The 26388-nt window shown below is 40.1% G+C and overlaps 1 protein-coding gene across 5 annotated transcripts in view; it reads left to right on the top strand.

Moving 5' to 3' along the window:
• Window positions 1-26388, top strand: part of ANO1 (anoctamin 1) — a 139863-nt gene that overhangs the window by 66326 nt on the left and 47149 nt on the right. For 3 of the 5 annotated variants that reach the window (XM_080982961.1, XM_080982960.1, XM_080982963.1), the window contains exons 3-10: window positions 1560-1886; window positions 10025-10123; window positions 12201-12352; window positions 14281-14335; window positions 18554-18605; window positions 21856-21921; window positions 22423-22478; window positions 24661-24702. In XM_080982961.1, the coding sequence (XP_080839087.1) occupies window positions 1560-1886; window positions 10025-10123; window positions 12201-12352; window positions 14281-14335; window positions 18554-18605; window positions 21856-21921; window positions 22423-22478; window positions 24661-24702 (849 nt within the window). The remainder of the gene's footprint in view (window positions 1-1559; window positions 1887-10024; window positions 10124-12200; window positions 12353-14280; window positions 14336-18553; window positions 18606-21855; window positions 21922-22422; window positions 22479-24660; window positions 24703-26388) is intronic. The other 2 variants (XM_080982962.1, XM_080982964.1) reach the window with 1 other exon arrangement.

Here is a 26388-nt window from a genome sequence, read left to right as displayed (position 1 = left end):
TGGGGAAGGCAAAGGCAAGCCTGTGCTAATGGTGCCGCATAGGGTCCAGGGGACTGTGTGTGACCACTCAAAGGGCGCCCGCCATTTAATGTGGGGAGCGGTCATTCTGTGCAATAATTTCCTATCCTTGTAACTAAAGCAGCAGTGCCATGGGGAAGGAGCCACAGAATGGATTCTCCTCACATAATAATTGCTTCCTTCGAACATTACCAACTGGCACAAGGCGCAACCATGCTGTAGAAGTTAGCACACCATTAGAGGCAACGTTGAAAGTGGTCTATGGTTGGACAGAGAGTCTTTTTCAAAAGCAGAGTTTGCACATGTCCCCTTGCACAAAACAAGACAGTACAAGATAACATCTATTTTTCTTCTCAAAGCAAGGAAGAACAGTGGTCAAGCCTTACCAAAGCCCCCCTGGAATGGTGTGGAATGGAAGGAATTCCCTTTCAAGCCTAATTTCTCCTTCCACCTAAAAGAGCCTTTAGATTGCAATGGAGGCAGTGCCTTCTTAAAGGACAACATGTAATTCAGATGTACAGCCAAATGCAGTGTAAGTGTGGTTTATCTGTACCACATTGTTTTTAATGGAATATGCACTTGGATGCACAACCAAATGTTACCTTTTCATCTGGAGATACATATTTCAGGAATTTCATATTCATTTAACAATGCAAGTTTTAATTGCAATATCCATTTTTGTTATCATGGAGTTGCAGGGGGCAGGACTGGTAAATGCATTTCCATTTTAATTTTCCATGAGAAAGAGTAATGAATGAAAAAACTGAACCCTGGCTGTGGTCCACTGGCCTTTTTGGCTGAGCTATATGACCAGCTGGCTCCTTTCAATCTCTGTTAAAAATGATCTCTTTTTCACATGATGCAGAGAAGTGACAAATGTTTGAGCATATTATTAATCTGTTTGTCAGTAGTAAAACACAGATGCCTTCGGTGGAGAAGGGCAAAGGATCTCAGCCGGGTTTAAAGCACAGAAAGTTAGAGAACTCACAAACTGGTTGAAGGATAAAACTAGTGATGAAATTAAAGTTGATCTACACAAGTATTTCTGAGTTGGAAAGGTCAGATTATGAAGGTTAGGATGTAGTAAATTGAGATCTGGCCCCATGAGGATGAGTTCACATCCAGTTCACTGTGCAAAGCTGAAGAGGCAAGTCACTTTGTGTTGATCAGTTACCTCAGATTGGTTGCTGAATTATCTTGAGTTGCACCCAAGATATAGCCTGAAGGCACATGAAGCCACCATCTTGCTGAGGCTTAGGCTACACATGCATTTTCTGTTTAAGAGCTCCACTGTACTGCAAAAGGCAGTACTAGCACAGGTTACAAGAAAACACATACCTGCACACATATATATCTGATAACTGAACGTGTTGACTGATGAACCAGCAAACATATTAACTTGTAACATTTTGTTGAGTAAATTCATAATCTGATAGCGCAGGCTATTTCTGCTGTGGCTGAAAAGAAATACTTAATACTTGATTGTTTTAATGCTTAGTCAAATTAGATGATTGAACACATTTCCTTTCCTTTCATTGCAGTTATTAAATTCATTCTCGCAAGATCCTGATGCCAACTGCAAGTATGGACTTTATTTCAGAGACGGGAAAAGGAAAGTGGATTATATCCTGGTTTACCACTACAAGAAGTCCTCCTTCAGCAGAACGCTCACCAGGCGGATCCATTTCAATGACCTGGGGCCTCGGAGCCTCAAACAGGACCAGCCACTTCCTGGGAAAGCAGGGCAGGTTAATATGCACGACAGTGAGCCCCACATGGATTACCATGAAGATGACAAGAGAGTCCGCAGAGAAGAGTACGAAAACAACCTTATGCAGGCCGGCCTTGAGTTGGAAAGAGATGAAGACGTAATTACTCCCTTCATTCTTTTTAAAAATTAGCTGGGCTATGTATTTGCCAAGACTGGTAGGTGAGGCACTGGAAGGTTCCTGAGGTCCAGAGACCTTAGTATGTAACTTAGAACTGGTCCAGCTATGGCCTTGCTATGTATGTTCAACAGGAGGGGTCCTGATGGGAGGGGCAGCGCCACACACCTGGCCTTGCGTCAGCTGTGTAGCTGTGCTTACTGGGAGAGGCAGCAGTGAGGTCAGTGTGGTGCAGCTATGGTGGTGGGAGAACCCATCATGGCTCTGCCATTCTGCTCACACTTGGAGTCCAACAACATCCAGAGTGCCACAGATTCCCCATCCATGCTATAGGTGTAGAAAGCCAGATTTCCAGAGCCGTACCTTATTGAGCACTGGGCCTTGGGCATATTCCGATGACAGGCGTACAAGTATGTGGAGTGGGAAACAAAAGAGATGCTGCTTTCCCTTCTCCTACTGAGACACCTTTGGGAAGACACAATAGCATTTCCTACTACTGGAGATGGGGTTGAGGTATCGCTTTTCAGTGCTCCCCCATGATAACAAGAAAAATATCTGCAAATAGAAACAATCAAGTCCAGACTTTCCCCTGCAGTTCTACTTTTTGATTCATAAGATTGGGTTTGTGTGTCCCCACCCCCCAAAAAAGTGTTTAAAAATATCACCCATAGTGGAGCTATGGCATATATGCCACATTTATTCTGAGGTGGCATGCCTGTGTCTATAAATGCAAGCAGACTTTGCTTATTGTATTAAATACCGCTGATAATACATGCACTGGGAAAGAGAACCATGCCTTTCAGCAAAATGAAAATTCCCTGTTATTTCTTATTATGCAGATCCCCCCCCCCAGCTGTGTTAAGGGCTATCTAGTGATAAAAATGTGAATATTTCCAGGGCTCAAACTAGACAGGCTAAAAATACTAAACCTCATCCTGACAAAAGAACTGTTATTATAGGATTATTTGCAATCCTGTTCTTACTTACCTGGGAGTAAGACCAGCACACACTCCTGTGTACTCTGCACCCAGCGTGCTCCCACTGTTGGCTTGGGAAATGGTATAGACATGTCATGAAATGCTGCATTTTGAAGTGCTTTCCCCCAAGCCACCTAATTTCTGAACTGAGAAAAAGAACGATCTTGCTTTGTTTTAAACTGGTAATGTGTTGACAGGCCGAGTCTCATTGCACTCAGTGGGGCTTGCTTTTGAATAGACATGCAAAAGATCGCACAGAGCAAACTTTAAAGGTCTATATCCGTGCCTCTAGGGGAAGGTGCTTGAGCCAGAGAAATGGTCTACACAAACAGTGGACATGGCTATGAGCTTTAAAACATTACAGCTGTATGATAATAAGAACCTACGTTTCACCTTACATATGAACAGCATAGCGTCAGGAATTTGTATGGTAGAGGAGTCAGATAGGTGGAAGATATCGTTTCAGTTATGGGGCATGGTTCCAAGGCAAAGAGAGTTTCCCACGGAAGTATATTTTGACCTTGTCAGCACTGTCTCCCACAAGGACGTGTCCCTTTCTGCTAGTGGCCTCTTAGAAGGGTAGTCGTGCAAGGGTGAAGATGAGCAACAGAAAAGCAAAATAAATTTAACAAGAATCTTATTTACTGAAGTAAAGAGAAAGGCCTGTGGTTTTGTACAAAGATCCCAGTGCTCTCTAATCCCAGCAGAGTCCTTTGTAGACACCCACACTTCTGTAAGCGGATCTCTGCAGATCTGGGAATATTCTTATTTAATCTTGCCAGGTCTGCTTCCTTTCCCTCAGGACCCCAGCTGTACTTTGAGAACTGTAGACCTTGCCCTCCAGTAGATTTTTTTCCTAACCTTACATAAACCTTTTTCATTTAATCAGAACAAGGGTCCATTCACATGAGTACATACAGGGGTGTGTATTAGCAGAAAGTCTGAAGTGTTGCAAAATGTTTGAGTGATTCGTTCACCACACTTTCCAACTCACATCTCATAACCCAAATTTGCCACACCACTGGTGGCTGTGGGAACTCAGTATATATTGGTAAAGTTGTCCATCCTTTCACATAGGCCCTATGCCTTTAGATTACAGGCAGAAGTCCCAACAGATGCAATGACAGGGAAAGCTGGATCTGCTGTCTTTTGTTCAGCATTTGATGACCACTTCAGCATGTTTTAAACTCTGAGCCATTTTCCTCAGCCCATATACCAAGGTTTAATAATGTGACCTAGCCAAAAAACCTGGAATGAATAAGATGAACCCCACTAAATTGACTATCTAGCATGCCAATGATTTAACCCTCATATATAGGAACCTGAGTAGAGTTTTATACACCAGTGCTCAAAAACCCCATTTTCATAGGATTATTACAATGCCTTTATTAGATCTAGAAGATATTAGTTATAATTAAAAATATTTTTTCTTTTAAAAGTGTTTTAAGAAACTGATGATGATAGCAGATCCAGAGCAAGTCTTTTGTTCTCATCTGAAGAACTGACCAAAAAAACCCCCTTTAAATTAACAGACAGACCCGAAGCAGCTTAGAATCAAGTCTCAAATTCCACCAAGTTTGGAACATGACAATCACCCCAGTTCCTTCCACATCAATCTGGTGGCCTTTGTCATAGGGCAGAGAGGGAAAGAGGGCTCTGAATAAATCTCCCCCATCCCACCAACAAGTGCTATAAAAAGATTTCTGACATTAAAATGTCCTGCAATATTACCTTTGCACAGATAAGGGTGCGCAGAATGGGGTGGGGTAGGGTGGGATTCTGTGCCGTTTTAGTTTCACAGATCACATACATGCAAAAAGGCATTTGCACACAGAAATAGTTCCGCTGGACTTAAAACTGAAGCCTGAAGCAAGAAAATTTGCATTTAGAATTTCATGCTCAAGCTTTCTTCCACATAAGGTCTGAAGCAGTATTTAAAAGATCCACATATTTCTCTGTCTAACGGCTATAGGAATTCCAACTCTCCGTCAAAAAGAAGTATTGATACTGCTATTTTAACCTCCATTTGTTCAAGGGAACCTTTTAGCAAAAGTTCCAAATTAAATGCTGGGATCCAAGATGCAATTACGCTGTGATTAAAGAGGAGTGGTACAGTATAGCTCCTTTCACCTGCTTAGCCAAAGCAAAGTGTTCTATTAAAAGAGTGCCTATCTCAAATAATAATTGTGGCATGAGTGAACTAATGCCAGCATGATTAACAGAGAGAATCCCAGACATACTAATTTCAAAGGCAGAGGCTCAATTTCAATTGGCTGCTGAAGTCAGTTTCCTTCAGACTCCACGTTAAAGGTTGCCAGAGTCAACATGGAACCAGAACTCTTTTGTGTACAGTAGTTCATAGAACAGAAAATCCGAGCAGTTCATATTCTCTTTCTCTCTCTCTCTCTCTCTCTCTCATTTCCATGCTGTATTAAATGTACAGGAATATTATCATAAATTGAGTCCAACACATCAGCTGAAGAGGAAAGTGGAATTTGCATTTGTGTGTGCATTTACAGGACTGAGGAGCTGTGTTTGAACTTCAGTGCCTGAATCTAAACCAGGGCAGAGGAACCATTTTCCACATGAGAACTGCATTCCTTCACAGGCAACCTTCTGGGGGGCTGGAGGCACAAGTGGGTGGGGCAATGGATTTGACACTTCCCTTTGTTCAGTAAGCTGCATGCAAAAGGACACCCACACATCTCTCCAAACTTTGTCCAGACAAGCAAGAAGCATTCTTGTTGTTCAGGGACACATTCCAGCCAGGCAAAAGAGCTTGAGGAAAGTCTGAAGCAAGGCCAGTGAGGGAGTGTGGCCTAATGACAGTTCCAAGGACCAGGATAGAGAAGCTTGGAAGGCTGCATTCAGCCCCTGGGCCTGAGGTTGATAACCCCTCCTCAGATTGTGAAAAAAGCAAACAATCAACTTTCTCTTCAAATCTATCTGAGAACAAGTGGTAGGAGCTAGGGCAGTTTAGTGATATCCTGTCCTCAGTCCTCCTGATCTTCCACACTGTGGACTACATCTACAAATGTGCTTGTACTGCTTTGTACAGATGAACAGGACAGTCCAACCCACCTAACTCCCTTTACACTAGGCTGGCAGAGAGGTGGGATGGAATGAGTGGAGCTGTCTCTCCACCCACCTCTCCCAGCTAAGCTGCCATCACCCTGGAAGCATCACTTGGGTAACGCCAACCTCCCTCTTCTGCCTGCCAGGCAAGTGGGAGTGCCATGGGCAAGATGTTCACCAGCAGAAGGACCCATAACCAGTCTCAGGGCCGTTGAGCAACAGCATATGGTCCAATTTGAGCCTGATTACTATGTCACCTGCAAGCAATCTTACTGCCTCTTTTGACCCTGGCAGTGGAGCACTGCCAGGATAGTGGGCAGGTTTGGATTGCACCCTAAGGCACTATTTTTGGTCATTAGTCTTGCAATTTTTTGTTTTAAGTTACACATCTAAAATACAATAAAATTGAAGCAATTCTTGCTAACATTTTACAATAATTTATTTGATATTGGCAATATTGGCAAGTAATTGTATAGGTTAATATCAGCATTATGCTTTTCATTTCCGGAAAGCAATAAACAGAAGCTAGTTCTGGTTTGCCCTTGATTTGAATGTAATTTCCAGTTTTGGTTTGGATGCCATGAACAAGCCATAGTTTGCCAGTTTGGATGCAACAGCAAACTATGGCTTAAACTAAATTAGAAATAACTAAGTGAACTGGAGCATGGAGGAATAAGGAGTAGGGGAGAGAGCATGCAGTCTGTAATCTGGTATTATGTGTTAAACAACCTACAAAGTTAGCACATTCTAATAAAATTTGTTTCCATCAAGACAATCATATTCACTTTACCCAAAATTTCTCCTGTGTTCCCCCTCCCCCACCAGTGCCCATAAGTTGATGGGAAAAGAAATGGCATTTGAAAATGATCAGAGGGGAGATAAAATCTCAGTAATGAATGGCCTTTAGGGGTCTCTTTTTTTTGCACTTACCTTACTTTTAAGTGGCTGAGGGATGCTTGTGAGTGTCCCTTAGCTTCTACAAATCATCTCACCAGTGGTCTGCACTCTGCAGCCTTCCCAAGTGCCCACAGTTTAAGCAAAACTCAGGAGAAGACTTCATAAGGTAACATCTCCATGGGGCTTGTTCATACCAGGAAGTGTGGGCAGCTAGGAATGCTGCAGGGTGTGTGCTGGGTTGGTGAGTGGCGGAGCTCAAACAACCCCCTTGGCCACCTTGCAATGGAAGAGGTAAGCTCAAAACCCCACAGCCAAAAAATAAATAATGAAACCACTTTCGAAGAGGAATAAATTGGGAGGAGGTGCTGAACCTTAGTGGTGCTGAACCTTCTACTGAAAATTAATGAGGCCAATAACGATATAGGCAGACTAAATAAATTATATATATACGGTCTATATCAAACAAATTTAAAGATGATATTAAAGGTTTGTTTGATACACCATTACTCTCTGTAATCCCCAGAGTATAACTATGATACGTGTCTGGATATTGTTGTGCAGTTTTGCTGAAAGAGGCACATTAACATGTTCCTGGACAGACAGTATTCTTCACTTCAGTTTATCATTTGTACCAAATACAGTGTTTACAGTAATAGTAGTATTTCAAGGCAGCAGAATTCCATGCATTCTGACTGGCAGCATAATTCTATGCATGTCTACTCTGAAGTAGGTCACACTGACTTTGAGGGAACTTTACTCCCAGCCAAGTGGGTATATTCTCCAGAGGTATAGGACTCCAACTCCCATCAGTACCAGCTAGCCTTGTGGAGTAGTCAGAGATGATGTAAATTGTTGTTAAATAACATATGGAGGGCCACAGGATTGCAGCCTAAGCTTGTGGTTCTGTACCCATTTACTTGAGAGTAAGTCCTGCTAAGCTCAATGGGGCTTACTTCTGAGTAGACACATAGGGTGATTGTGCTGCAGCTGCACATATTGCTATCCATCCACATATAATATCAAAAATAAGCAAGTGTTTGAAGATGAGAGGGAGATCAGTTCTAGAAATAGGGCAAAATGGAGGCTAGCAGTCATTTGATTGGCTGTCATTGAGAGTTCCCTGAAGCCTTACTGCTGACTTTAATATTGGTTAAAAGTAAAAGCTTGTTTCAAGGAAGGCATATATTAAGTTGATTAAATTCTGCTCTGTGAAGTAAGCTAATACATGTTTTTGAAGCTTTGCCATATTGGAGATTGGCAGCTATTTATGTCCCTTGAGTAATGTATTTCTAGTAAGCAGGTGCACAGGACGGCAGGATGAAAACAGGCTTTTGTGCCTGTGCAAACCAGTACAGCAGCAACAGCGGTGAAACAAAAGGCTGAGAGGAGATGCTCTTCGCTTCTGAGCTGGTGTTCACAAACTGGTTGTAGATTGCTTACTAGACTGGAAACAATTTTCAAACTAGAATTCAAATCTGTAGTATTGCCTGATCTAACAGCTACTTAATGCAAGAAAAAACTAACATTGCAGAGGAGCAGACTTTTAAACACCCAGATTTATGCTAGGCAATCAATCAGACATTAAAGCGATCATCCTATAGACAAGACCAGGAATAGATGGCACTATAAAGAGAAAACACATTTCTGTTTATCAGCTATTCAGTGAATTGGACTGCTGTGAAGTAAATGAGTACTGAATTTTAACCCAGTGTTTCCAGTGCATTGCCACTTTCCATTTCAATCTTTACCTGGTAGATATAGCAAGGATTTCTTCTTCCTTTTTTTAGTGGGACTCTTGTGTCTGCAACAAGTGTGGAAGAAACAGAAACTCAGTAGAAAATGCTTTTCTTGGTAGATACAGTGATGGAGGAAATGCGTTCATAGAACACAGTAGTTTAAATGTATATGCTACCTTATTAGCCCCTTAAATATATATAATTATTCTAAAATAAAATTCAATAAAACCTAAACTTTAGATTATTATTTTTTAAAGCATCATTGTAAACCTCAGACTTCTGGAGAAAGGCTTGAAATTCCTCTTACAGAAAACTGATAAAAGTAGGGGGAGGAACTTTGTATACACCCATTCTTCGAATTGCTTTTTGTACAGAGCTGCCCTTTGAAGTTTCCTGCAATGTTCTTGACATCGTTTGTCAATTATGTGGACTAACTTGCATGAAAGCTTCTGTTGTTTATTTGCTGATGAGACAAATACATTGGTCACGCCAGGAAACGTAATATATGTGCAGATTCAAATATTGCTATTTAAAAACAGGTATCATTGTACCTTCCTCTTGAGACTAATTACATTCAGAGATTGCCAGCAGCAGACCTTGAATCAAGCGCTGCTGCCTTAAACATGTCAGCTGCGCTGATGTGATCTGCTTTGCGCAGCAGGCAGCACTTGGCAGTGCCGTTGAGCCTTTCAGCATCTACACTCACTACAGAAGGAACTGTGCTGGGTGCAGAACAAGCCTTTAAAAAGAGAAAATGTGAAATAATGGTTAGTCTTGGCTCAACAGCTATTCTAAAGATTCATCCCAACCCCTGTGTTGGTTCTTGTCCAAAGGCGATAGGAACATTGGGAGCCTTATACTGAGCCTTATTCTGATTCAGTCTGTCCAACACTGTGTTGACTACACAGACTGACAGCAGCTCTCTGGGAGATGCCAGGAATTGAACCTGTGACCTTCTGCATTCAACCAGGTGCTCTACAACTTCCACCAAGATACAAAAGAGCTTCCCAAAAATCACATAGCTGAAGTGTTTCCTCTCTTGGCCACTATAGTTTTAAAACCCTTCTGCCCTTGTAAAGAAAACTTTAGCCACTGTGGAAAGTGAACCGATTCCACTTCCTTTACAAAATCTATTTATTATTTAATATTACATCTAGGCTGTTTAATATCAGTGCTATGCTCACAAACTATTTTTATGGGATATTGACTTATCCTTTAAATGATTGTTCACTTGTTTATGTCTTATCTCTCTTGCATCCTTCCGTTGTTTTCTGCTAAATGTAGTCATTAGTTTCATCCACATATCAAATAAACTAGCTTTTGGAAAATAGCTCATGGGGGGGGAACCTTCCAGGCCTGTGTAAAATTGAGCAGATTTGTTTTTCAGGTTATTTGATAAAAAGTTTTCCCTTTCTCTCCCTCCAAATGTTTTTAGACAAAAATACATGGGCTTGGATTTGTAAAAATACATGCACCTTGGAATGTTTTGTGCCGGGAAGCAGAATTTATGAAACTGAAGATGCCCACAAAAAAGGTTAGTTTAAATATTATTTTATACTAGGAAACATAAAACAGTTATTTATGGTTTAGTGTTTTTTTTAAAAAATACAGGAAGTGGAGAAATTAGCTTTCTACTTAATATAATTTGCTATTCAATTTATAATGTAATGCTGTGAGTTGTGGGTATGAATGCATATTCTGTGCACAGTGACATAAAAATGTGTGGTTTGCAATGCACATGGGGAAATTGCTACCATTTTGCAGTTTGCTTATTAACATTTATATCCATTTTCCCATGAATCGCACCCAAGCAGCTTGCCCACGTTTGCATTTCATATGGCTGCACCTTAGTCTATTGCTAACATCCACCCATCTAGAGCTGACCTCCCACACTCAGTCAAGAGACTGCTTATTATGTTTTCCTTGACTGCCTCACAACACTAATGAGGCCACCACAGCCTTTTACGGGCAGACTGATAACCAAGTACAGTATGCCAGGTTCCATGGCATGTCCAAACAACCTCAGAACCAACAAGGGAATATTCTCTTCATCAAGGAACAGCACTCTGCACATACTTGGGGCATTTTGTTTAAGAAAAGAAAAGAAACAAACAAAAAATACCCTTCTCCCAAGAAAAGAAACAGTCTGCATGATCAGGTAAACCAAAATAGGGTTAGGTGGCAACCCTAACATGAACAGCGCACATCTGCTCTGCAAAACTAAAATGGTTGTGTATCCTTTTAGATGCCATTGCTTCTCCTCTTGTAGGGTAACCTTGCTGACCTATAGAGAAATTGTTCTCTGTTAGACACAACTGCATGGATCCCAACAGGAGTGAAGTTCTAAATATCCTCTGAGGGGAAGCCTTGTACCCAAGTCACAAGGTGAATGGCATTTCTTCGCCATCAGTGCTTGAAGTCTTGCTGCAGCAGTGTAATTGAATCCCATGTCTTCTTGTCTATGACAAGAAGCCTTGCTCCCTATGCTGTGGGACATTGCAGCTGCAACGCTTGGGTGATAGAAAAGACCCAGGGAAAGAGTTCCTTTCTCTGTGTATGATTTCCCCCCGCTTTGATGTGAAAGTACAAATACGAATAAGGTGGGTTCTGTGTCCTTCACTCCAGCGCTGCCTGTCACCACCAGCAACAACACAACAAGGTCGTGGTTCCGTATATAGATTTATGCATATGAAGAGTCCCGTGTCTATGCCCAACATTTGGCGAGCATGAAAGGATTGGTTGGACCTAGTCCTACCTTCCCAATGAATCTTTGAATTGTCATTATGAAAGTGACAGCACATTGTCACCAGATGACAGGAGGATGTGATGAATGTGAAGCTTCTGAGGGAAGTATCTGTACCTGTTCAGGGTGCAAAACTGAGAAATGGATCAATATTTAATGACATGCTAAGTGCAGAAAGCAGACTCTGCAGGGAAATGTCTCTAATGGAACAGGAGACAGCCTGAGAGTACATAGTAATTTATTGCAAGTAAAACTAAAATTAAACTTTGGGATTTCAGTTTTAGATTAGGAGCTGATCCATTCCCATTTATCATGCTACTTGTTTTAATTATGTTTCTAAATTTTACAATAGCCTGCCATTATACTGAAGAATGTTAAATTATGGAGGTGTAGGGTTGAAAGGATCAGATCTTGTCCAACTGCATAGAAGTAGGATTGTTCTTTTCCCAAAATACATGGGAGCATCATGATCCAAAGCAGGAAGTACTATTATATCGTAACTAAAGCTATGTATACTCGTTGCTAAAAAGGGGGATGGGAGATAAAGAAAATTCTGCAGTCTGTATAAATTGTTCTAATTTACTTAATCCTTTATGTGGGATCATTTATTGTATATTATTATTATTTTAAACATTAACAGGGTTCAATTCAGAGTTCCCCAGAGCAGAACTTCACTAACTAGACTCTCCCACTGGCAGAGGGCATGCAAAGGGTGTACTTAACACCTATTTCTAATTTTCATTGCCCCTTGTACTGTACAAATTTTGATTTTGATTTTCTTTTGAAGAATGTTCTGTTCTTGATGCCTTGGTATCCTTTGTCAATGACTTGAAATAAATAATGGATTGTTTGTTTGTTTGGTCCTCAGGTATATCAAATTCATCAACCTCATGGCCTATTGAAAAAAATCAATTCCGTAATTCAAAAAATAACGGAGCCCATCCAACCTAAAGTGGCAGAACACAAACATCAGACAGTGAAACGCCTCTCCTACCCCTTCTCCAGGGAGAAACAACACTTGTAAGTCAAAGTTCGTCATCTTTAATGTCATTTTCAGCAAACTCGGCCTCTGGGGATACAACTTGAAGATAAATCATGAGAATATTAATAGAAATACGTAGGCCAGTGTTTAGATGCAACTAGCACTAAGATGATCATTTTTTCCAAATAAACAAGATCTCGTACGACACGAAGAAGAGCCTTGTCTTAGTCAGCTTCCCTAAGAAAGTCTTAAACAAAGAAATATTTGTGCCTCTTCGAAGTTAGCAACATCAATAAAGACAGCTCATATAGCTATAATTGTTCTCATCCGAAAGCTAAAAACAATTGGGTTATGTCACTTGCATGCCAAAGCAGCCCAAACAATAGAGTGGCCATCCTGTGTTTCAGTCTTCATGTTTGCCAGGAGCAAAGTATAATCAAGGGGAGAGAAAAGCCAGTCTGTTAAATGCTCAGTGTTTGCCCGAAGCAGGCATGAGATGGAATGCGTTGGGGCGGTAATTCAACTAACAAGTCCTGTCAGTGCAAGGATTTCTACTTGCACAACGGGACTCCGACTCCTCACATACCTTGCACTCCCCCTCCAAATCTGTTGGGGAACCCCAGAACAGATTTAGGAGATGCAAGGGACAGGAAAGCGGGAGAATGTTCTGCTGTGCAAGCAACAATCCTTTTCCTGACACATAGCAGTACAAACCAAGGTCTCTCGTGTCCTTTAAGGTTCCCCATTGGTACCACCCACTGTGGCAAATAAAACAGCATACTTCAGTGACTCGGGCTAATCAGCACACTCCAGGGCTAAAAATCAGTTTTCAATGTGATCAAAACTTTAAAAAACTATCATGTACTGTCTGCACATGAAGGGCTTCTTTGGTTGCCAGTGGTAATGCAGTGAAGTAAGAAGTAATGCTTAGGAATCCTAACTGTATGACCGGAAGCTGCAGATGACCAGCTTTCCACGTTGTTGAGTGGTGGTCAACATAGCTCTTTTCCCCTGCGGCTATCACATGCTAAGTATGGCTGTATGGATTTGCTCCAAATGTAGATTAAGCAGGAGATAAGAGAGAAGCTTTTGCTGTCTTAGGGACCCCATCCTCATAGCTGGGAAACTGTAAAAGTACAGTGGTACCTCTGGTTACAAACTTAATTCATTCCGGACGTCCATTCTTAAGCTGAAACCGTTCTTATCCTGAGGTGCACTTTCGCTAGTGGGGTCTCCCGCTGCGTGCGCGCCTCTGGCGCATGATTTCCGTTCGCATTCTGGGGCAAAGTTCGCAACCAGGAGCAGCTACTTCTGGGTTAGCGGAGTTTGTAACCCGAAGCATTCATATACCACTGTATAAGAAATGTGTGTCCTTGGGATCTCTGTGTGACAATTAGTGCAGATTTTAGCTATCATTATAGGATAGATAGTGATTCTCTGCGGAGTAACGAATGTGCCTTTTGTTTTGTAGAGACGCACTTGTACTGTACCCATTGTGTGCTTACTGCACCATTTATTTTGTGTGAAGGGGGGGAGAAAGAGATTTGCAGATAGAAGTATATGAAATCAACAGACAGCTACTTTAATATTGCAAGAGCAGCAACAGGTGCTACACATTGTCTAGGAAACAGAGGTTATTATTCTTCCCATCAGAGTGCACATTCAGTTTGGCTACAGAATATTTGGGGGCTTCTGAGATTTCTAGAGAGGAATGGCTGCTGTCTAAAGATCTGGAACTGGAAGCAAAAAAGCAATGCATAGGAGATATTTATTATTCCAACACATTTAAGATGCTACTGGTCCTTTTTCAGGGAAATTCAGAGAAATAAAGAGTCAACATTTAGATGTGCCATCTCTTCTTTCAATATAACCCTTTGAAAGACACACACAGCCAGAAAATAAAGTTGACTTGTTTGAAATCCATGTTATACATTTAATCACTCCCCCCCTTTCAATGTTTTGACAGATTTGACCTCTCTGACAGAGATTCCTTTTTTGACAGCAAGACCAGAAGTACCATTGTAAGTATTACAATATATATAATACATGTTATAATGCTTACGTTATAAAAAATATTGTATTCCCAGTTTACAAACCAACCCTAACTATGTCTACTCAGAAAAAAGTCCAATAGGGCTTGAATTCAATAGAGCTTCCTCCCAGTTAATTTCTTAATTATTTATTTATTTTATTTAACAAAAATTATATGCTACTTGATTTGTAAGAAAGCCTGTAAGCAGTTTTTAAAATGCAAAATCAAAATCCTTCTTAAAAATGGGTATTTAAAAACATTCAAATGCTAATAAAGATGTACAGTAACTTAAAACAGTGCTTTCTTTTTTTTCTTCCTAGTGGAGCTCACTTCCCCCTATCATATGAGTCATCTCCATGTCACAGAAATGTCAGTGGCAGTGTTGTATGAATCTTAAGCCAGGTCATCCTGAATTTAATTCCTGTCCTCTGTATAGAATTACTATGAAATATAGGAAGAGAAAATAATGGCAGCAAGTGCTCCTAAAACATTTCATAAACATACTCACAACAAAGAGATTCCCCACCACAAACACATGTTGCAGAGTGGCCCCAGACAGCAGCTCTCTTTTTGAACTTGAAATCAGAAAAATTCAGTGAACACTGGACAACCATGTGAACCACTGATCCATTAAAATCAGCTGTGAGCCACTGATCCATTGAAATAGGAAGAAACCACCCATACCCAGGCCAAGTTATGCACTGCTGACAAATAAGGGCTGAGGATGAGTAGAACCATGCCTTTCTTTCCAGAACGTGTTTACTCTCATCAAGTGGAAAGACAACCATAGAAAAAATCCGTGGGAAAGAGATAACATTTTCTGTGCTTCCTTTTGCATTTATCAATAAACAATACATAACTGTAACTGAAGCGTATAATTTTTTATGCACTTATGTAAAGACATTCTCTTCAGCAGGGGACAGCAATTGTCCAGCCCTCCCCTTTTTAGTCACTTGTTTTGCTTCTTCCCTAAAGTTGTCATCCAGCATTCATTTCTAAGCTCTCTTATAATATTAACTAAATAGGTCAATACTTACTCACTCCCATCCCTAGCGCTTCGTGACAGACAGTTCAGAAACATTCATTTAGTTTTCTCATTTAAAAGTCCTTTCTTCTCAGCTCCTCATCTGACAACTGAGGGGAGTATTTTCTTACCTCCCAGGACTTCATGATTTTGCAGTGGTGACGGGTGACATTCCATAGCAAACTTAAACATGGAAGAAGGGTCCTTTGTTGTCTTCCCCATTTCTCAGAAACAAGAGAATGCTCCAATTTCCAGCTGCTCTTGTCTACTCTTGAGTGGACTATTAGCATAGTGAAGAAGCTCTATGAGAGAGGAATAACTGTTCAGTGATTTATTTATTTTTAAAAACCCTGCTGGTTTAAAGTCATGAGTTAAGGCCAACACATGTTGGCTCCACAAATCAAGGAAGCTGGAAGCTAAGGCTGATGCCTTAACAGACGTGACCCATGATCAGCAATGATGTGCAATGGATTTGGAGGTGCTCATGATCAGGAGAAAAGCTTTCGTTCTTTGCTGTGTTAAGATCTCCACCAGTGGGCATGTTGCTAGGCATTTAGAATTGCCTTAGTATCTGAGGTTCTTGATGGAGATAAAACATGCAGGATCAAGAGTATATGAGACATCTTTGTTGGTCCCCATCACTGTATCTTCCCCATCTCAATTTGTGTTGTGCCCACAGGAGTTTCTCGTTTCCAAATGTGCCCATGTTATATTAGAATAGACATTGCACATAGCATCTGCAATATGGTTCCCTCCACAGTCATTGTATTCCTGGCCAAAAAAAGTAACTTCAAAAATTGATCTGTGCACGCATCACCTTATTGTACCAGAAGTTGTCATAGACTTGAATGAAATAAGAAAACGGCTGCTCAGAAGTTCACCAAACCATTGAAGGATCACATGCCCCAGCAAGCCTGAATAAAATGCATCAGCCACTTTCGGAAAACTGGAAAGAAATACGTTTTGAAATTGGAGTAAAAAATATCAATGTGCTGATTTTCAGCACCTTTAAACTTGCTGTTGCTGTGGCAATTTTTAGTGGATCAGCTTGATCAGGTTTTCTGTTACTAGCTCAGTAAGTGTCATTTTTATAAACTGTGGAATTTATAATGGTGGGACTTTTTTTGTAACCTCAAGGGGCACTCCCATGCCCTTTAATGAGTCACTAATGAATAGCATCCAGTTTGTGGTTGGTCTTCTTGTCTTGTCAGATGTTATGGGATGAAAGGGTCTGTATAAAGGCTTTTTAAATACTTCCTCTACGGAGCCCTTCCATCTCCCTCCTTTCCTTAATCAGTCCTCAATAATCCAGCACTCTCATATATCATATATCATAACGTCAACATTTTTAGTATGCTGACGTCATCTTTCACTTCCTGTTGCTCCTTCAGTAATCCAGTACTTGTCCTTTTCTCCCATATAGACTTAACTAGCCTTTCTCATGCTGCCTTCTTTCTTTTCTATTATTTGCAAAGAGAAAAGTAAACTGTTAACAACGTTTATCTATTGCCACTTTAATTGGGGACGTGGGTAATATATGCTACTCCTACTCAGACTAAAACCATTGCAATTAATAACCCTCAATCAGTAGGTTCCATTAATCTCCACGGGTCTACTCTGTGTAGGACTAGACTTGGATACAAGCCATTAGCCCTAATTTTGTTTTAAATAACTGAACAGAAGTTGCTAATATGTGGAGCATCTTTTAAGAACAATCCTCTGGTGAGATGCTTGTCAGAATTCATTAATTCTATATAATGTAAAACTGTTTCTTTCTACATTTTCCACCTTGCAAATATTGTATTTTGAAGGGCAGCATACAACTCCCTTTAAAATTTAAGGCTTAAATAAATGACCAAATGAATGCAGAAACTACTTAAGATTGGAGTTGAAAAAAAGTCTCTTGATTTTATACCAAGCTTCAAATAAATATAAAAGACAAGATAAAAAATATAAAAGACAATCAACACCATAAATAGCAAAATTCACTTACTGCTGTTTTCTCTATATCTGTATTTTAAAATGTTAACATTTATAAAATATAAATAACCCTTTGTAGTTTTCATTTTACAAAACTTTAAGTATCAATTCTGCCAGAAATACTATCCTTCGAGGGTTTTTTTGTTTGTTTTGTTTTTGGTTGGTTTTTTTGCAAAGGAAGAATAGTTAGTAAGTATAGTTCTTTATTGTTTGTTTCCATGGCGTGAAAATCCAGCTGCAATCCACTAATTATATGACTTCTATTTTTGACACACAAAAATCTATCTAAAATGCAAACTTGGCCACAATGCTAAAACGGTACATGTTTAAACAAAACAGTGCTTAGCAAAACAGAAAGAATGACTACAGCATAATTCCAAATGTATACCTAGACTTGAAGGTAAGTACACCACTTTGGGGCTCATTGGAGTGGGAAAAGAGCCTATTGTTTTGGAATGTTTTAATTGGCTTGAACCTGCACCTTGGAAGTCAAGGAACCACAAACATGGATGACTCATGCAACTCAATTGGGCAGATGGCAGTTGCGAGCGAACCGTTGTTGTTCAGGGAACTCCTGAATAATAGAAGTAATACGATAGAAATAATAAAATATATGTATGGTAACTATCTGGCATACATGGCAATGGCTATAGTTTATAGGGTGGTGACCCAGAAGTGGACATTTGCAGTGATTTTTAACTCATTGAGCAGAATGTACACATATGAGAAGGTATGGTTATCAACCTTACGGGGGGAGCAACCAAAGAGTCAGTAATGGCATTCAAAGCAAGAGACATGGGGAGGTATTCACCTACCATGCCCCATTAGTGAAAGGATCTCTGCTTGTATAGCAAGACTTCCCTCCCTCCCTCCCTCTCCTCTCCTCTACTCCTACCCCTCCTTGCATCCTGCAACTTCAGCAAATCTGGTTCAGAGGGCTGGGAGACTCCCTAGAAAAGATTTGGGGCAGCCAGCAGGAAAAGGAGAAGGAATGCTCACCTTATTGAATTCTACCCATACGGTACAAAGCTACTCATTCCTGTGTGCTGAAATAATTGCAAATTTTTAATATTCGATGATGGTGTCAAGAACTTAAACGTGCCAGTGCTTAAATTTGATCTGTATGCAATCAAAATCTTACTACTAATTTCCCAAGGGCTACAGGTGACCTGGTGTTTATAAAACCATTTTTTCCCCTTGTAGGTTTATGAAATATTGAAAAGAACTACATGCACCAAAGCCAAATATAGCATGGGTAAGAAAGTTTATTTAGCTTGCAGATCAGCATATTTTACAGATTCCAGAATATTTGAAACTTACGTTTGAAGAGTTTGCAAGTTTTTTTATTCTCTTGTCTAATATAGATCGTGTAACCGAGAGTGATCTGTGTGAAATTTTAACTTGCAGAGATTATGAACTGCTTAAACTGATTTTGTGGAGAGAGACTCAGCTGATTTACCTATACATATATGATAAACCAAAATATTGCATACACTCACATTGTTTATGCATCTCTCTGTTTTTAGGCCATCAACCTTTTATGGATACATGCCATATTTCCCATGCTCTTTGGATATAATTCTGCCAGGTCTCAAAACAAGACATGTGCAATACTGTCCTATGCATGTTTACTTGGAAGTAAGTCCTACTGTGTTTAATATGACTTACTCCCTAGTAAGTGTGTTTAGGGTTTTATCTTTTGTGTGCATCTCTCACTGTGCTACTCTAATCAAAGCTAACCTTTTATATTTATTGTAGTTTCTATTCTGGCAAGCCATTCACCCACAGGGTGTTAAAAACAAGTATGGGAAACCGGATTATTGCTATGCATGTGCAAATATTGGCACAAAGACTGATTAAACAACTTTCAAATAATGGAAGACTAAGCTTTGATTATTTATCAATCCCTGGCTTAAACTGGGCCATTTGATCAACATTTCCCATAGCACTCATACACTTCTTTATTTGTTTGTTAAGTATTTTATTTATTTCATAAAATAATTTATGCCTCCTTTTTTTGCTCTTAAAAGCCCTATCAAGGCAACTTACAAAGTACAAATCAAATCAGTATGCAAGTTGAGTGGCTTCTGCTGTGCCTTTAAGACACTGTAATGTGGGGGGTTTTTTATGGAGGTTCTTCCTTCAGTGGTATGTTATTGAGAAACTTGTTGGAGGAAATACCTTACAGCCTGTATTGGAATATACAGACATATGCCTGAGTCTTGGCACTGTGTTAGCGGAAACTGTAGAGTTTGATGCATTGGTGGTATGCTTTATACAACAACAGTAATCAAACTGGTTGATTTTGTAACCAACCAGAAATATTCATGGAATCAACCCTTGCTTAAAAGCTTGTGTGTTGCTTTAAGAAAGTAAGTGTGATTTTTTCTTTCAGGAGAAATCAGGTTTCAAGAAATCATTTCCTTTACCTGTGTCTGATCATAGCATTTACAAATCAATTTGCCGTTGTGGTCACAAAGTGGCCTAACAATCATGACTACATTAACAGAGAAAGTGGTCTGATAAATTATATATTCCTTCCATCATAAGTGGGGGTGGGGGTGGGGAACACCAGTGTGCACAGCTTGATTAAAAAATAATGGTTGGGCACTTTCTTCAAATGATGTAAAGTGATGTAATGCCGTCTGGGATTGCATTTTATATAATCCTAACAGTATATCAAAGTGTGAAGTTGGTTAGGATCAACAGCCAATCTGAAATGAATTTCCAAGATGTCACTAACGCCAAAATCTGACAAGACACTTCCACATTTCTCAGTTTTCAGGTGACTGACACCCAGAGCACTTTTCAGCAGATTTCATCCTCGGAACCTTCATTGGAAACATAAGAGCCCCCCAATGAGGAAAGGCCCTAGCGTAATAGTAGAACATAAGCTTTGCATGCAGAAGATTCAATGTTGAGTCCTAGACATCTCCATTTAGGGCTGGGAGAGAATCCTGGAGAGCCACTGCCAGGCAGCATAGACAGTGGTAGATGTAGCTGACCAATGGTCTGATTCAGTATAAGGCAGCTTCCTATATTCCTATGTGATCCTCATTTGAATGGATTGACTAGCAGCGTCAGTGTAGGGTGGGGGCTTGTCGAACCAGGAAAAATCACTTAAATGAAGTGATTTCTTGTGGGGTTGCAGCAATAGATTTTCCACTCTAATAAAACTAGCCTAAGTCTGCCACTTGAGTAGGTCATCCATTGACATTTTGTCAAATCTTTTGTCAAGGTGTGGGCTTGTTGTTCCCAACCCTTTAATGCTTAACAGAAACACTTACTGATTTGTTTCCTGTGGGCGCTGGGAGGGGCAGGGAGCCATTGTGCAAATAATTAATGATGCTAGACAAATGAGCAGTGTTGGCATTTTCTTTCTTCTTCAGAGCATGATCGAAGCTTCTGATGAACTGGGAGCTTTTAGTAACAACTGCACAGATGGTCTTTGGCATTTAATAGACTCATCCCTTCATTTGCCATCTACAGCCATAAACATAACAATGTGCCAGCAGTGCTTAGGCAATAAAACTTGATTATAATTTTTCTTATGGTCAGGCATTCACCTACACCTTCACTCTTTTAAATACTCTAAACAAACAATAGCAAAAGACTTGCTTAGCCAAAGAAATTAACTTCCATTGCGGTTTCACTGCTGATAAATTCATGTGTATGTGTATGTTACTCTTTGTACAACAAATACAACAAATTCACCCTCAAGTGAATTCCATGCTTTAGTCTTTGAAGTAAATTGGTTCAGGGTATCCCAGGTTCCATGTTATTGAGCATGAATGCTCTAAATAGTTTGCAGAAGGTTTAAGTAGCAATGCAGAATTGGATGAAATGTTTGTTGCAAGAGGCAACAAATAACTTTTGTAGACTGTGGCATTAGTATTTCTTCTTGTTGTAAAGTATCCTATCAGTGAAATAACTCTGAGAGTAAAAAATGGACTTAATGAACCTAGGGGTGCGAAACTGAAAATATTTCCCCTCACAGAATACATCCCACTGTATGTTTTCATATTCCTGTCCAATGCCTTGTTATCATGTCAATATCCACACTGCTGTTTTCATATTGCTTTTTAATATTGGTTTTGCTGACTAGATCCAAGCCATTGTAGATAGGGTATCAGAATCAGCATGCATGTTTTCTGAGGTAACATGACCCTTTCAAAGTCTGTCAGGTATCCCGTATTTGGAAGCAGCTATATTAATGCCAGCAGCTGTAATGAAAAACACATCCAGCAATCAAATACTGCAGTCTCCAAGAGTCTGTAAGTAAGCAGTTGCTGGAATTCTGTGGCAAGCTAAAATTTCTAAGCGCATTCTTCACCCATTGCAAAATCCCAGCTATACTTACAGGAGCGCCTGATATATACTCTCTTATTCAATTTCAAATTTTAAAGATGATTCCCCTGAAGAAATAATATACATCCCTCTGAGTCCCCATCGCACAAACATTGTAACTGCTCAATCATACAACTAATAGACAAATGTGTAAACAGGGCAAGGAGAGGGAAGAAAGAAGGAAACTACCCTTTTAAATAAAAGACGAAAATGTGGTAAATATGGTAAGTATAATACCAAGGTCTTTCCAAAGGCTTTCCAAACAGCTTCTCTAATCAAGCTTAAATCTGATTTTTAAAACTCTTTTCTGTGGATGTATGTGTAAGAGAGTGGGAGGGATGGCTATTATTGACACCCCTGGTGGTCAGCCCCACTGAACTCTCCTCTTTCTGATAACCTCGCCTTTTGCTACTTCCAAACCTATGGGCTTGCTTTTCAAATCCAACTTGAAGCTTCAGGTTGTGTAATTTATTGCAATGACTAAACTCTTGACTCCGCAGCGTATGACTTCCTCTGATTCTCCACGGCTTTCCGTTTCTTAGAACAAATCATGTTTAATAATCTATACATTCAAAAATCTGTGAAGGCAAATTAATGGATGCCGATTCATTCTCTAACAAAATTGCTGATGTTTTGAGAGAGAAATCTCCAGAACTGAAAAGTGGGTTTATGTGAGGGAATTCAGACTTGGAAGCATAAATAGATATCCTCTGTTGTTTTTCCAGGGATCACCAGTCTGCTTGCCAATGGCGTTTACAGTGCTGCATATCCCTTGCATGATGTAAGTGGTCTTGGAATATATTTTATGTTTCTAGAAGCTGATACCAAGAATCCTTAACATGTTAGGTATGAATGACACTATCCTAAACATCTTCAGCCTTTCATGAGCCCAGCATCCTCCCGCTCTGCTTGCATATTACATTTTAGCAATTTCTTCAGGCCAACTTTTTACGGGTGTTGTAACACAAATAATAACTTTCTTTAGCTGTATATGAATCAGCCGTAAAAATGACTCAGCAAATGACCTGCTCAGCAAATAACCATGCTTTTGACCTTCTTCTGCCAAGGACACTGGGATTGCTGATACATATTTATATCCGTGGCACCATGTAGCTGGTTTCCTGATCTAAATCTCCTTGACATACTCCTAATAAATGCAACACATGCTCTCAATGGGCAGTTTCTGTTGTAAAGGTGGATTGCTTATATATGACTTGAAACACAGGCTACATATTAAATCATATTTACATGCATCCAGGAGTGGCCACCCTGTTGCTGCATCGTTATCAACTATCTAAAGGCTGCAGATTGTATACTCATATTTCACAATATAATTAATTACTTTGGGTGCTTGAAGATGATGATGGTACTAATAACAATAATAACTACAACATGTGTTTATTATGTGTGAATGTGATGTGTTTACCCAGCAATACGTTTAAACAGTTTAAATATTAACACTAAAGTCGAATTAATACATTCCCAAAGAAGACTGAGACCTGCTTCTCAGTGATCCTGGGGCTGTACCTGTACCCCTATTTTAGGTTGTCCAGCTTTATATTAAAAATGAGTGCATTTCAAAGCATTGGGTATAAATATTTTTTATTATTAATGTGGAAATATGCCTCTGGTCCTATTCTTTCATTCCTTTCTGCACTTAAAAAAGAATCACCTTATATTGCTACTGCCCCCCTTTTCCTGTACCAGTTCACCTTGTGACTGCTGTTTCGTGGCTTTTTCAAAAAAGCAGCTTAGACACTCTGTGGAGTTACTGAAGGAGGAGGTCTCATAAGCAGCAGCTTACTTTCATGCATGTGTCAACTGACAATGTAGACACTCCTGTCTACAGAAACTAAGGTGTTGATCTCCAGCATTGCTGTGTTACACCTGTCATTAGGTGACTTTAAAAGATGAAGGAATGAAATGCTCTTAAAAGGGTGCATTCTTTAGTCGCCTTGTTCTTGTGAATCACTTCCAGCATGCAGTGGGAAAACTCAGGCTCAAACAACAGACATTCCTGGATAGGGATACCCGTTCCTGGACAGGGTTAACCTGACCACAGTAGCTCAGGCATTGGTAATCCCAAGACAGGATAATTGCAGTGCTCTCTATGTGGGGCTGCCCTTCGGTCTGGTCTAGAAATTTCAGCCAATGCAGAATGCTGCTGCTACACTGGTAATGGGAACAGACTACTGTCAACACATGACACTGCTGCACTGGCCTCCTGTCTACCACTGGGCCAGGTTAGAGGCTCTTGAACTAGAGTGCAAATCCTTGAATACCTTAAGGGCCGCTTTACCCTGAGCACCCCAGATCCGTCACTGAGGTTGTGGTGGGCGTACTATTAGTGGTTCCCTGTGGGATAGAAGCCAACAAGGGAACATGCCTTCAGTGTTGTGGGTTCAGTTCTATGAAATCCCCTCCCACAAGAAGTCAGATAGGCACCATCCCTCTTTAGTTTAGTTGCCTGGTCAATATTGTGTTCTTTCTGGAGCCCTTTGCACCTGAATGCTTCTCAGATGTTTTACTTCTTTTTTCCCTTCTTTTTTGAGTTTCTCAATTTTAGAGGTTTTAAGTTTTGGAGATTTGATTCATGTTTTTAATTGTGCATGTTTTTATTGTAGTAAGCCGCTTTGAGACCTACATGGTGAAAAGTGGGGTATACTTTTTAAAATAGATGAATAAAAATGTTATTCCCCCTAGAACAGTTGCCCAGTCTGCAAAGGGAGGGCCTTAGCCCTTGCCAACCTGGTGTCCTCTAGATGTTTTGAACAGCTCCCTTTTCGCTGAAAAAAATGGATGACATGAGATTAGCAAAGGCTTGCCTAGGACATGATTTTCTAATTCGAAAGTCGTGTCTTTCTCTGTCATAATTACTGGTCTTGCATGTATACAAGAAAAAAAGAACACATGTCATTTTTGATTTGTTGCATAATATCTCTTTTCTTTTCTTTTTAAAAAAGGGGGATTATGAAGGTGAACACGTTGAGCACAATGACAGAAAAGTAAGTTGGTACTTGAGGACTCACCTCTCAGAGTGTCAGCTTTATGGGTCACCTCTTGAAGTATGGATCATATGGATACATGTCAAGTTTCGGGCCCAGCCAACCCACCTAACTGATTGCTTGGTTGGGGTAGCAAATGAGAGAGAACAGTATTCTGGAAGCATATTCCAGAATCGCAGAGTCAGGGTGGGAATGTTGCAGCTGCAGGGACATTGTGGCAGATGGTTTCTGCATTTGTGTGAGACACCACAGCCTTTTCTAAGCAGACTGTTAGAGCTGCAATTTTTGTGCAGATTTTATTGCAAGCAAGTCTCGTTAAAATTATTTCGCAATAAGTCTTCATAGAACAAGGATGTTAACAGCCTTTCAAATGTAAAGAGAAATGAGTGAGATATCAGAATAAATATCCTTAGGATATCAGGCTGAAAACAAGGTTCTTCGTTCCCATGAAACTCTGATTCTGAGACAGATTCCATTGCTGACCTGTTCCCCATTCCTGAGTAACCTTTTTGTTGGTGTTGGTTGTTTCCTCTGCTCTTGTTTGTTAGCCGAAAGGAAGCCAGAAAGCAATGTGTACACTTCATGTTCCACCAATTGTAACTTTCAATAACTTTAGCAAGTACATGTGTCTAATAATACCAGACATTATATGTTATTCAGTATTTGAGTGGCATGTGCTACCTTGAGTAATGTAAGAAAAAACATAGTTGTACTAGATTGCTAACAATCTATTTTAAAAGTGTGGTCTTTTGCTATTCAGGCATTGAACATGATGATACTCAAAGGGTTGGGGTGAGAACAAATGACAAAATCTTACTCCATCTAATGTTGCAAAATCACTTGAGCAAGCCCTGCCAATTGTCCCAAATGTCATAGGAAATGTTACCCCTTTAAGGGCACATGCCGTATAATTTTCCAGTTGCAGTTGTAGGGTGGTTCTTGCTAATTTCAGAATTCCATTTATGTAGGGGACATTTTCACAAAATAAGCAATTTCTCATTGCTAACTGCTGCGTTATTCATCTGAAAGCTAAATATAACTGAACTGCTGCTCCTTCAGACAGAGGAAGGTATTGTTGTGATTCCTCTGTTCCATTGACACTTTCTCTTCCCTGCATAAATAGCAGAGGGATTCTCATGAAGGAGATGCTATTATCTGAGCACGCCAGTTGTCACTTTGTGCTATCTGGACATTCAGTCAGAGAGAAGAATGTACTACCTGGCCAAGGATTTGATTCATGCCTCTTCCCAATGCCATCTTCACTTCTTTTTCCGGTAGGGCTTAGGCCTGCATCCTCTGGCCTATTTTCGGTGCCTGGGCTCATTGCCGACACATGAAACAAAACGGCAGCAAAGAGAGTTTCTTTAATAATACACAGAGTGAACTATCCTTACCACAGAAGGTCGCTTCACATGCTCAATTTTATCCTCAGGTGTGAGTCACCTGTGTGCCACATATTCACACTTCTGGTTAAATGTGAAGGGCACACATGTGCAGAAATGTAGAATCTGTGCCTTTAAAATATTAAGAAACAGATGATCACCATATTCTCTCAAGTATTTAAAAGAGAAACATGCCAAATTTAACAGGCACATACTCTTCCTGCTTTAACGGCACTGGCCTCTCTGTGGAATGATGCTGTTGCTTTAGGCAGCTGATTCTGGGTGCCCTGAAAGGACACCACAT

This window comes from Podarcis pityusensis (genome assembly GCF_964106645.2).
Source record: "Podarcis pityusensis genome assembly, chromosome: 1".
Lineage (NCBI taxonomy): Eukaryota > Metazoa > Chordata > Lepidosauria > Squamata > Lacertidae > Podarcis > Podarcis pityusensis.
Note: the sequence above shows the minus strand (reverse complement) of the source record. Positions and strands in the feature narration are given on the sequence as shown.